Raw genomic sequence first — 13324 nt, 5'->3', positions numbered from 1 at the left:
AATTTTAAAAGATAAGGGGCATAATTAACAAATTATGTCTGCTCCCTCTTCCATCGGCTTTCTCCTGGGACTGCCCATATAGCTTTGCAAAACATAAGAGTTTTGGTCCGTAAGAGTTCATACACACGTCTTCAATTTCGGTGTGTCTGGGCTCATGCACCCCACTTTCAAAGCAAATGCAACAGAAACTGCCAAGTATCACTTGGTTTGGGGTTGCCAGTGTTAGGTAAAAAAGCAAGTCCTCACTCACCTCTCCAGCACCCGAGTTCGTGCGGAGTTGGTATGGGCTCACAATCTGTCAGAGACCAGACACCAATTCGTTGATCAACGGGCTCACACTATCCTTAGCTTGAAATGCTTCAGAGTAAGTGTGGCAAGTTTATTAGGGGTGAGCATCAATATTTATACACAGAAGTAAACAAAGTGATTAACAGATCATAATGGTCATGCATAATCAAACAAGATTCTACAGGATAAAACAGGTTAAAAATGTAAATTTAAAAAGAGATAAGGGGAGATGGCTACTTAAGGGGAGGGGGGGTGTCATGAGTAGTTCGCAGGTCAGAGCTTCGGTTAAAAGTTCAGACAGAGACATCAAGTCTGGGTTAAGTTTAAGCTCATCAAAAGTTCAGACTCAACATTCCTCCATTTGTAGCTTTGGGATAACTATTTACCAAAAGCTACACCCCATTTAAAGGAGCCAAGGGCCGCTTGGCAATTTCAGCCTGGGCCAACTCGAAGAGAGTAAGGCCCTTGGCTGAAGTTGGAAAAGAATAAACTAACCTACATGAGTTTATGAGGGAGGGGACACACTGAATACAGCAACACAGTATTATAAGGATTACTATGGCCCCAACAATACCCACCAAGAGTTTTTTAACCCACCCAAATCCAGGCAGCCAATTCCATAAGGCTCCCCACCAATCATAAGGTGGCTGGCCAGAGGAGTAGTCCTTAGCTATTTCCCTTAGATGTTTGGTACGTTGAAAAGTGTCAGAGTAGGTGTCATTTACAAAAACACAGCATTCTTCATTTATGAGAGCGCAAGTTCCTCCCTGGGCTGCTAACATTATGTCTAAAGCCATTCGGTTTTGCAAAGCTAACTGGCGCAGCTGGGACATTTCCCCGGCCTGATTCTCAAATAGGGTCGCAGTTTCATTGGTTAAAGATTCTAGTAGTCCCTGTAGACGGATGACACCACCCCTCAAGCTAATGAGACCAGCCCACCGCTGCCACGACAAACCATCACGGATATTAATGTCTCTGAAGGTTTCACGGATGTTACAAACGTGGGGAAAATGAGGGGGAGTGAGGGAGATGCGAGAAGGCGGTGCTAGCCATGCCAAATAACATGACCCTGCCCAATCAGGGGAGAGAAAGTAATAAGCTTTGGGCCCGCACACCCAGTATGTTCCATACAATGCGTTTCGGGTATTCCATTTCTCAAAGTAGGAGGTAACCCACCACCCGTTGGACCACTGTTCCCCTGGTAACGCAGAGGGGTCGTTGTGCGAACTACAGAGGCACAATTTGGTAGTGGTGTTTTCAAAGGGCAGGGTAGTACTGCTTGAGCAGTTGTAGAAGGCAATCGTACGTCCCTTAGCAATTAGTTGGATACCCTTGTGATCTGAGCAGGGCTTCTTAAAAGCTGACTCTGAAGGCCTACCCACCCATGAAAAAGTTGGATTGGGGTGAGGGATCCACATGTGGGATAAGTGGGATGCGCAAGGCTTGAAGCCAAGATTTTTACTAAAAGCGGTGCCATTAAAATACATGTTGCATTTACTTGTTCCCACAAAAGTTGACTCCTTTTCTTTAACAAAACACAATGATCCTGTCTGATTGGTTACCCTGAGATATCTGTTAATTGGCACTCCTGTTTTGTCCCATGTAAGATTGTGTTGGACTGGATCTTTTATTTTAGCCGGTGGCATCCAAGTCATATTAGCAGTGGTCAGGGGAATGGGTGTGAAGGGGAGTCCTTGTTCTACATTTACTGGAAATTGAGTACATACCCAGCAATTACTTCTATTTCCTAAAATACGAGTTTTAACCTCATGGGAATATCTAATAAAAGCATTATCTTCATAAGCAGAAAATAAATGAAAAAGGCACAATAAAAAACATACAGTTGTCAGAATAAAAGGTCCTCTCATTTTTTCCGAGTTAATTTAAGTCTGATGTCTGAAAGAGGTAAGCTGGTCCACTGGTCAGAGGCAGTGTCCTCAGTGGTGGCAAGAGCTGCTGGTCCGTCACTGTGGTCCACTACGGCTGGCTTGACGTGGGAGTGGTGGATCCAGGATTTGCGTCCTTCCAGGAACACTGCAGTCTGGGTTGCTAAAAGAACCTGGTGGGGTCCAGTAAACCTCGGCTGGAGGGTGTCGCCACGAATGAACTTTTTGGCCCAGACGAAGTCCCCTGGTTGGAACGGGTGGATCTGTTCTTCCAGCGGCACGGTCTGGGAAAACTGCGAGGCTTTCCAAAGGGTACGGAGGCGAGCCTGTAGGGAGAGAAACTGGCACGCGGTCATATGATCCCCTCCCAATAGTGAAACATCAGCACGTGGTAGCGCCCCGCCTTTGAAAGGGGGGTGTCCATAGAGCAGTTCAAAGGGGGATAATCCCAATACACGGGTTGGGCGAGTACGAAGGTGAAACAGGACCAAGGGAAGTACCTGAGGCCACTTTAATCCTGTTTCCTGACAGTATTTAGCCAATGTAAACTTAAGCTCCCTATTCATACGCTCAACTTTCCCGCTAGACTGAGGGTGGTAGGGTGTATGAAAGGAGTGTGAAATGCCCAGTCCTTGTTCTAAACGGCCAAGGACATGACCAGTAAAGTGAGGTCCGCGATCTGAGTCAAGCACGAGAGGGATGCCAAAACGGGGTACAATGTCTCTAAGGAGAATCTTCGCCACTGTGGCGGCAGTACAATTAGCAGTAGGAAAAGCTTCGACCCAGGAAGTCAGAGGGCAAACCAAAACAAGGAGGTGCTTTTTCCCAAAAGCCTTTGGCATATCTGCAAAGTCAATTTGAAGATGTTGAAATGGAGCAGCAGGCGGAGGTCTTCCACCCTTAATTTTTTTAAGAGGCGGAGCAGGTCCATTACGCTGACATGTGCTGCATGCTTTCACTATTGACAGGCAGTAGGGTTGAATGCCTGGAGCATACCAAAAGCGAGCGATGGTGTCCACAAGGGCGTGCGTGCCGTAGTGACCCCCCTTATCATGGTGCCAGCGAACTGCCACGGGGTATGTGGAGCGAGGAAGGCAGGCTCGGCCATCCGGGATAAGCCAGGTCCCTTTGACCAGAGTGGCTCCGAGGCTCTCCCACGACTGTAGTTCAGCAGCGGGTACTGGTACGGGGTATGGTGGAGTAAAGGAGGAGGCTGCAATAGCCAACATGGGCATGGCTAAGGGTAAGACGGCAGCCGTCTTGGCGGAGGCGTCAGCCAGGGCATTCCCACGGGTGACGGAGCTATCATCTTTAGTATGGGCCCGGCAGTGAACTACAGCCAGGACCGAGGGTTCTTGGAGGGCGTCCAAAAGCTTGTGGATGAGGGGGAGGTGCTGAATGGGTTTACCGGCAGCTGTCTGGAAACCTCGAAACTTCCAGAGGTGGATGTGACAATGCACAACTCCAAAAGCATACTTGCTATCAGTAAAAATGGTAACGGTCTTACCAGCGGCCAACTGGCAAGCTCGGGCCAGGGCATAGAGTTCGGCGGCTTGGGCTCCCCAGTTGCCTGGCAGTGAGGCGGACTCTTGAATGTCCCATTCAGAGGTGACTGCATAACCGGTGAAACGCTTGCCATCAACATAGAAGGAGCTTCCGTCCGAGAAGAGGATGCAATCAGGGTTGTCCAGTGGCACGTCAAACAGGTTGTCCCTTATCTGTAAGATGCTATAAACTACTTCCACACAGTCGTGCTGATCCTGGAGGACTGGCAGGTCAGGAAGCAAGGTAGCTGGATTAAGGGGCCCACACCTTTCAAAAATTAGGTTAGTGTCTTCCAAGAGTTCGGCCTCTACCTGTTGCTGGCGATGGGCCGAAAAGACTTGGGTTGTGCCCCTACGCAGAAGGGCTGACAAGGCATGAGAGGTCCAAACCGTGGTAAAATGACCCAGGGTCAGGCTCTTTGCCTTTGTGATCAGCAGGGCAGCTGCTGCCAGAGTCTGGGTGCAGGATGGGGTTCCCTGAGCGACAGGGTCGATCTGCTGAGAGTAAAAAGCAAGCGGGAAATGGTGGGGCCCGCTCAGCTGGGTAAGGACGCCACTAGCAATTCCGCCCCTCTCGTGGACAAAAAGGTGAAAGGGTTTGCTATAATTGGGGGGGCGGAGAGACATGGAGGAGGCCACACTGTCCTTGAGTAACTGAAAGGCTTGGATTGTGTCCGGGGACCACTGCAAAGGGTCAGGAGCAAGGTTAGCAGTGAGTCGGTGGAGCGGTTTGCTTAACTCCCCGCAGGACGGTAACCAGGGGCGACAGAAGCCAATTAATCCTAAGAAACCTCGAAGTTGTTTCTTGGTGTTTGGCAGAGGGCAGTTTTGGATAGTCTTTATGCGGACTGGGTCCATTTGTCTTCCCTCTGGGGTTAACAGGAAGCCCAGATATCGGACCTTCTGTGAGACCCACTGAATCTTGTTAGGGTCTACCTTGTGGCCTCTGGTGTGTAGGTATAATAAAAGTGCCTTACCATCGATGCGGAGGGCAGCTTCTTCGCGATTACCTAATAGGATGTCATCTACGTATAGGACTAACGTGGATCCCTGTGGACTGGTGAAGCCTTCCAAGTCGTGGCGGAGGCATTGGCTGAAAATCGTGGGGCTGTCTCTGTAGCCTTGAGGAAGTCGTTGCCAGACATAACTTTGTCCCTCCCAGGTGAAACCAAAGAGATACTGAGAGTCTGGGTGCACAGGAATGCTGAAAAAAGCTGATTTTAAATCAATAACAGTGAACCACTCAGCATCCCAGGGGATTTGGCTGATGATAGTAGCTGGATCAGGAACTACTGCATGAAGAGGGACCACATACTGATTAACAACCCGTAGATCCTGTACAAAGCGCCAACGAATAGGGTCTCCGTCCTTTTTAGGAGGCTTTTTGACAGGCAGTATAGGGGTGTTACAGGGGGTGCGCTGAGGGCGGACTAGCTTTTGTGCAATGAATCCCTCGATAATGGGGCGGATGCCCTCCCGGGCTTCCAACGACAGGGGGTATTGAGGGACTGACGGGGGGGTTAAGGAGGGCTTCACTTGAATCCTTACTGGCTCTGCTGAAAGGAGCAGGCCAACATCAGTGTCAGAAATTCCCCAGAGGGTTAAAGGCAAGTCAGTGAGGTCAGGGGAGAGGGGGGGGGGGGTTTCCCAATTACCCTGAGTTGGGGCCGAATCTCCTAACACTGTCATCAATAATCCTACCCCTTCAGGAGTGCAGGTTAAAGTAGCCTCAAGCTTACAGAGTAAATCCCGGCCCATCAAAGGGATCGGACAAGCTGGGGAAAAAAGAAAACGGTGAGAAAAACATTTATCAGCATAAATAACATTTAGAGGCAAAGTGAGTCCCAGAGACTGTGGGTTGCTCTCCACCCCAGTTGCAGTTTTAACCTCAGAGGATAGCCAGGGAGAGGGGGCATGATTTAAAAGAGAGAAAGTAGCTCCAGTATCAATGAGGAAGGAGACAGGCAGTCCCTGGACTGAAAGGGTTAGACAGGCTCTTTGCTGGGAGGGGAGAAAGTGAGGAAGGAGCCGGCTAAAGACATTAAGGAAATAAGACCATCACATTGTTTGTCTTCGCCCCCGGGGTACCGTCATTGAGGAGGCTGAGTTTGCTGCAGCTGCTGCTGTTGCCCGTAGTTGATCCAGGCCTGGGGAACGGGCTGAGCTGGTGGTGCAGGGGTGTATTCGTCCCTGGTGTAAGTATCTGCGGATGCAACCGGACCCTCTGGGCGTCCCCAGGGGCACTCACGCTTAAAGTGACCGGGCTGTCCGCACTGAAAACAATTTCCTGGTGGCTGGGGTTGCCAGGACCCTCTTCCCCGAGCACCCTGAAATCCCCTGCCACGGCCACGGCCTCTGCCTCGAACACCGCCGTGAAAAGCTAAAGCCATCAACTTATATTCTTCCTTTTTCTCTTTCTTTTTACTACTTTCCCTTTCTTTCTCCCATGCAAAATCAGCTACGTCCAACACTGAAGTGACTGACTCACCTCCCCAACCAGGGCGAAACTTTAAGAAATATTCCCTTACAGGGGGCACTGACTGATTCACAAAAAACGAAATAAGAGTAGGGTGGTCTGCTTCTCTCTCAGGATCCATCTGAGTGAACATTCGGGCCCCCTCCAATAGCCTCGACCAGAACTTTCTGGGTGGCTCATCAGATTCCTGCCGAATCTGCATGAACTTAGCCTGATTAGGCGAGCGGCGAGCCATTTCTTTGAGTCTCTCTAACAATCGCTCTCGATCTGTTCGCAGCTGAGTCAGCCTTGGCTGACTCCAGTCTAGGGGATTCCAGCCAGCAGCTTGATCCCGCCTTTCCATCCAAGTAATATTAACCACATCGCTATCCCCCCATGTCCTTTCTGCCATCCACAATCTACTACGTTCTTCTCCGGTCAAAACTCTACTTAACAACTGATCTACATCCGTATAAGTAGGATTATGACTTGAAAACAATCTTTCTAAAAGTTCTGTGATCTTTCGGGGATTTTCCCCAAAGGACCCTGACAACCGTCCCCACTCTTTCAAGTCCCATTCTAGCCATCCTTTATATTCCACAATATTAGTATGTTGTAACTGGCCATTATTGCCCACAAAAGGTTGGTCGTGCACCTGTAAAGGCATTACTCTACTTTCACCTTTATCACTCACAAAAGGTTTGGCAGAGGCAGCCTCTGGGCTATTCTCAGGGGAGGGGTATGCAGCCTGCTGCATCTGCTTGGTCATTTGCCTAGTAATTACTCCTCCCGAGGTGTGCCCTTCCATTTCCCCCTCATCCCTCTGCAGAGATTCCGACCTGGAGTCCTGCAGATTCCCCTCTGCGCCCTGGAGAGAGTCCCCCTGCGGAGGAATAGGGGCAGGTGCAGTGGGGACCAACTGACGAGTCAAAACACGCCGTGGTTTACACCCTTCATCGAAATAACATGGAGGGGGTTCACTCTCGGGAGAATACCTGACTGCCATAATTTTTAAAGATCTCCACAGCTCTGCTGCTGTGTCCCAACAAAACCAGTAACATAACTGTCCCGGATGGTCTTTTTCGATCTGGCTCCTTACTCCTCTTAAGGCAGCCTGTTCGAAAGAGCCATACGAAGGCCACCTCATCTCCGGGTTGGCCAATACCGCGGTATACCCAGTCCAATTCCTTACACACAGTGTGTACAACTTTCTCCTAGACATTCCTGTCTGTACTGGGAGTTTCCCTTCGTTCCATAACTTATTTACAATCCCCAACGGACTCTCAAGAGGCACACTAGTCCCTTGACCCATGGTGTCTGACAGGAGCCCTCCAACTGGCGTTTACCCTGCTGTCCAGTACACGACCCCTCAATATTGAATTGGCTGGGAGAAATCTCCCATGGCGCCTGCCAATTCGTATATGAGTGGTCTGACCACTGGACAGAGGCACCGCACCAAAAGGAAATCCCGGACGAGCCCCCAAATTGTTAGGTAAAAAAGCAAGTCTTCACTCACCTCTCCAGCACCCGAGTTCGTGCGGAGTTGGTATGGGCTCACAATCTGTCAGAGACCAGACACCAATTCGTTGATCAACGGGCTCACACTATCCTTAGCTTGAAAGGCTTCAGAGTAAGTGTGGCAAGTTTATTAGGGGTGAGCATCAATATTTATACACAGAAGTAAACAAAGTGATTAACAGATCATAATGGTCATGCATAATCAAACAAGATTCTACAGGATAAAACAGGTTAAAAATGTAAATTTAAAAAGAGATAAGGGGAGATGGCTACTTAAGGGGAGGGGGGGTGTCATGAGTAGTTCGCAGGTCAGAGCTTCGGTTAAAAGTTCAGACAGAGACATCAAGTCTGGGTTAAGTTTAAGCTCATCAAAAGTTCAGACTCAACACCAGCATAATCCATGACCCCTCCTCCTTACATCTAGCATTCCCCTGTGCCAACTGGCCCCTTGTCCCACCGTTACCTTTTGCTCCTTTTGACAGTGTAGGTGGTAGCCTTCAACCCTCCCCACTTTTCTCCTGCTACCTTTGGGGGTTTTGAAGTGCTAGACTAGCAAGGTTGGCTCATCCCACAACTGCTAATACAGCCTCACACACCATGTGAATAGGCTCTTTGTAAGTACCAAAGATAAAAGGGAAAAAATGTTATTTATTTAGTCTTTATGCACTACTTAGAGTCATGGTGAGATGAGCATTGTGGCTAAAAATCTCTGCTCAGGGGACTTACTTTGAAGTAAATTTAATGGCTCTGCACTTCTAGTTTCACAAAATCAGCAGAGTAATCACAGACACTCAGACGCTCAAACCAATACCCCAGCAACAAGCTCGGATGGGGTAGCCCTAAGAAAGGTCACTTAATAGCTTTTGTTACAAATCCAACTACAGCTAACATTATTCCAGCAACTTTTCTGCCAAATAAAAAGCAATTGGAAGCAGGACCCCAGATCAGTGTGGCTTTTTGATACCCCTCTCCTGGCGTTGTTGAGCATGCAACTAATCTCCTTGCTTTGATCAGATTGCAAACAACAAATGGATCTGCTTCATCACCTCTAGTAGGTAGTTTTTTAGAATTCAGGGGCAGAGTCTATACTTTCCCTAGTGCCTGGGAGCTCCAGCTGGGGTTATGCTTCTTGAAATACAATCCCTCCCAGACTTCACCAGCCCACAATAATATGTGTAAATCACAGAGTCCAACAATTTGTTAAGCATTTGTCCAACAATTATAGCTACATAGGAGTCCCTCATACTTAGAGCTACCTGCACATTTTTTATCAGTTTGTCAAATCCGGAAACTTCACAGTGTAAAGAAAACTACATTTTATCCAACTTTCCACTCCTCTCCCTGAGAATGGCACATTTTATAACTATTTTCAACATACAACAAAGATTATTTCAAAACTGTAAAACCAGTAGACAGTAGAGCAGCATTGTCAACAGCATTATTACTCTAGATGACTTCATACCAAAAAAATGGAGAGGAAACCTCTTCTACAACTTTAACAAGGCAAGCACACTGTATTTTATATTGTCACCCTCTGCTCAGTGGTATCAGATGTTCAGGTCTTGCGTGCTGCTTTCTCATTGGATGAGAAATTAGTGATGTCGAGTCCGGGTATTTTCTTAGTGTAATTGGTTTATTCATAGTATATTCACCAGTCCTGGAACCGAAGTTGTCATAAACATCCAGCAGACAAATCCCTCTTTTAGTAATCTCCACCAAAACACTAATGCCTGGTTCCCAGGGAGCAACTCTTACCTCAAAAACAGCTTCTACTTAGAGACATTAAGGCAGAGTGCAAAGTTTCTTGTTGTTTGCAACAGCTTCTCCAAAATGAAACTCCATAACAAAACTAGCAATAATACACAAATTCTTCAAACAGTGGCTACTGCCCATTCACTAAGAAAAAGAACTTCTAAGACTATGTGCAACAGCGGCATGTGGTGACCAGGGCTGGCTCGACATTGGTGAGGCCTCATCTGGAGTACTGTGTCCAGTTTTGGGCCCCACACTACAAGAAGGATGTGGAAAAATTGGAAAGAGTCCAGCCGAGGGCAACAAAACTGATTAGGGGGCTGGAGCACATGACTTATGAGGAGAGGCTGAGGGAACTGGGATTGTTTAGTCTGCAGAAGAGAAGAATGAGGGGGGATTTGATAGCTGCTTTCAACTACCTGAAAGGGGGTTCCAAAGAGGATGGATCTAGACTGTTCTCAGTGGTACCTGATGATGGAACAAGGAGTAATGGTCTCAAGTTGCAGTTGGGGAGGTCCAGGTTGGATATTAGGAAAAACGTTTTCACTAGGAAAGTAGTGAAGCACTGGAATGGGTTACCTAGGGAGGTGGTGGAATCTCCTTCCTTAGATGTTTTTAAGGTCAGGCTTGACAAAGCCCTGGCTGGGATGATTTAGTTGGGGATTGGTCTTGCTTTGAGCAGGGGGTTGGACTTAGGGTGACCAGATCACCAAAGACAAATATCGGGATGCGGGGGGGGGGGGGGGTGTGACGTGGGGGGGGGGGGGGGGGGCCAAAAAAAAAAAAAAAAACCCTTCCTACACAAGCACTGGAGGGAGGCCCCGGGAGACTCAGGGGAAGCGCGGGGCCGGGGTAGTGAGAGTCCGGCCTGGTCCCTTGCAGGCAGGACTCAGTTGGGTGGTAGGGCGAGGAGGGGGGCGGCCCACAGGGCCAGGCGGTGGCTGTTCTCCCCCCCGGGCAGCGGGACTCGGGAGCAGCCGCTGCTGCAGTTCCCACTGCCGCGGGGGAGGAAGCGGCCATGGCGCTCCGCGGCTGCGGCTCTGGCGCCCCCGAACCCCCGAGCCGGGGCCTGCTGCGGGGACCCAGCAGCGCGCACGCTGCGCCCAGCCCAGCCCCTGGCCAGTCGCGTCTGGGCTGCTGCCCAGCCGGTGCTATCCCGTGGCGGCCCCGGAGTGGGGGCAGCAGGCCCCAGCCCTCCCGTCCCGCTCGGGTCCCGCAGGGGAACGAACGGGGCTGGGCTGCCGATGCCTCCGCCCCGGGGCCGCCGCGGGATTGCACCAGCTGGGCAGCAACCCAGACGCGACCGGCCAGGGGCTGGGCCCAGCGTACGCGCTGCTGGGTCCCTGCAGCAGGCCCCGGCTTGGGGGGTTCGGGGGCGCCGCAGCCGCGGAGCGCCATGGCCGCTTCCTCCCCCGCGGCAGTGGGAGCTGCAGCAGCGGCTGCTCCCGTGTCCCGCTGCCCCGGGGGGAGAACAGCCGCCGCCTGGCCCCACGGGCCGCCCCCCTCCTCTCCCTACCACCCGACTGAGTCCTGCCTGCTCGGGGCCAGGCCGGACTGTTACTCACCCCGGCCCCGCGCTTCCCCTGAGTCTCCCGGGAACTCCCTCCAGCGCTTGCGGAGGGAGGGGGAATGGTGAGCCCGGGGAAGAGGCGGGGATTCGGGGAGGGAGCCAATCGGGGGAGTAGGGGGCGGAGTCGGGGCGGGGGGGGTGCGAGCACTTCCGGGCTCTAGGCTCCGGGGCATTTCCTTGTTTGTCCGGTTGTCCCGACCGCATGTCGGTCGGGACGCGGGACAAACAAGGAAATATCGGGACGGTCCCGATAAAATCGGGACGTCTGGTCACCCTAGTTGGACTAGATGACCTCCTGAGGTCCCTTCCAACCCTGATATTCTATGATTCTATGATTCTATGAATGCAAAGGCAAATAAGGGATGTGCCTGGGGCCCAATTTCATGGGGGTGTATATGTGTGTGTGTGGGGGGGGCGGGGAGAATGTTTTTGATTTTTTTTTTTTTTTACATGACAGAGGGGCAGCCAGGCCAAATATCAGTGGTGTTGTAAACCCCACCATGCACTAGGTTGCAAAGCCACTCAGTCAAGTGAGTGAAGTACTTTCAATCTGCATGCAAATCCACACCAGTGGATGAGGGGGCAAAGATAGTTCTCACACACAACTGTGACTCACTTCGCCATTCCCAGCAGAGCCAAGGAAACAGAAGGGCAGTGGGTAAAGAAACCACTTCCTTCTCTAACAGCAGAAAGTGACCAGGCTGAGACAGGAATTACTGCAGTGACCTGAATGGGAGGGAACATAATCAAAGTGTATTTTTCCCCTTCTTTTCATTTATTAGCTGTTTGTTATTATTCATATTAGAAAGTAAGGGGCCCAGGAGTGTATGTTTGCCTATGGCCAGTGATGGGTTAATCTGGTCCTGCTGATGACTCCAAAGTCACTGCAACTAACATGTTGAGTGGGAACAATTGTGGCCTGTTATCACCAAGATAGTACACATCATAAAAGCTATCTTTGAAAATAATGGTCAAATCCTGGTCCACCTTGAACTCAGTAGGAGATTTTCCACTGAGTGGAAATAGGATTTAGCCCAGTGTTTGAACTACTGTTTGTACTAGGAGCATGGGTTTATAAATTGTAACAGACATGCTATGTGTTTAAGTACCTTATTACAGCAAGCTAATGGAATTTCAAGATCCAGCACAGTTCACACGCTTCAAGGCTTTTGCAAAGTCTTGTCTTATTTTGAATCCAACGAGCGTAGTGAAACCTGTAACAGGAGAACCTCCTATTAGACTGGCACCTGTCCCAAACATTCTGCTTCACCCTTTTTAAATTACCACCTGGGTTAAGGAGCAAGTTTTTGTTGATCCCGTGAATGGGTCACTTGAAAAGTTGGGTCACTAGGTGGGAATGAGAGATTCTGCCACTGGTATAAATCAGTATCATTTCATTAGTAGTAAAGCACTGCTGTAGCTGTGTTTGACAACACTTTGTGTATGATAAGTTTCACTTCCAGTCTTGTTCACTAGCATGATTACCTCATCCTCAGTCACTGCTCTGTGGCATCCCCACAGCATTCTCTTCCCTCGGCTCTGCAGGACGGTGTTTGCCAGCTGCAGAGACTCTTCAACAAAAGGAACGTTTTTGCAAAAATGTTTCTATTTGTTGTTGAAAATTCTCAGATTTTTTCAGTTTTTAGTTTTACAAAAATGTTCCATTTTCTGCAACTGAAAAATTAATTTGTTTTGGCTTTAAAGCAAAAATGTTTGGGTTTCACATCTTTCCTTTTTTCAATGAAAATCTGAACAATTGTGTTGTCATTGAAATTTTCTGGTGGAAAAGTAATTTGCCAACCAGCTCCAGTTTTGAGTTGGGACCAAAACAAGGGTCCTTCCTCCTCCTTTCCTGAAGCCCCGGCGTGGGATTGGAGGAGCAACTTCCAAACAAGGTTCCTCTTCACTCCATGGAGCCTACATAAGTACAGAAAAAAACATTCTTCTATCCCTGGATTCTTGCAGGAGGCTGGGAAGCAATTGAAACCTGGAGAAGGGGTTAGAGCAGCCCTCAACTTCACTTCCTACTCCCCTGCATGGGGACTGGAAGATGGGAACCTGCACGAGTCAGGGAGGGCAGCCATCACAGGGAGACTTAATTCATTGGGATTCCTTTGTAGGATCTGGGGAGGCATTTAGAAGGTGGGAGGTTCTACCTCAGTGATATGGAGAAGGCAGTAGGTCGGAGCGTACACAGACTGGGAAAGCGGTTAAGTGTTCTATACTGACCTGGAGGTTCACCCTGCATGTTCCCTTGCGGCCAGATGTGGCTCCACAGATGAGCCCCTGCCTCAGTTTCCCCTCATCTGGG

The 13324-nt window shown here is 49.6% G+C and overlaps 2 protein-coding genes across 5 annotated transcripts in view; one reads left to right on the top strand and one right to left on the bottom strand.

Annotated features, from left to right (window-relative positions):
• The window catches only part of LOC128845295 (UDP-glucuronosyltransferase 1-6-like), a 130119-nt gene that overhangs the window by 82892 nt on the left and 33903 nt on the right, over positions 1-13324 (top strand). The window lies entirely within an intron of this gene.
• LOC128845296 (syncytin-2-like) lies at positions 207-12163 on the bottom strand. The gene is made up of 2 exons (XM_054043771.1): positions 12123-12163; positions 207-2500 (listed from the first exon to the last, which is right to left on the bottom strand). Exon 2 carries the CDS (start codon positions 2154-2156, stop codon positions 681-683), a length of 1476 nt encoding a protein of 491 aa, XP_053899746.1. The 5' UTR covers positions 2157-2500; positions 12123-12163; the 3' UTR covers positions 207-680.

This window comes from Malaclemys terrapin, chromosome 11, assembly GCF_027887155.1.
Source record: "Malaclemys terrapin pileata isolate rMalTer1 chromosome 11, rMalTer1.hap1, whole genome shotgun sequence".
Taxonomy (NCBI): domain Eukaryota; kingdom Metazoa; phylum Chordata; order Testudines; family Emydidae; genus Malaclemys; species Malaclemys terrapin.
The sequence above is the reverse complement of the archived record's forward strand: the minus strand, read 5'-3'. Positions and strand labels throughout refer to the sequence as shown.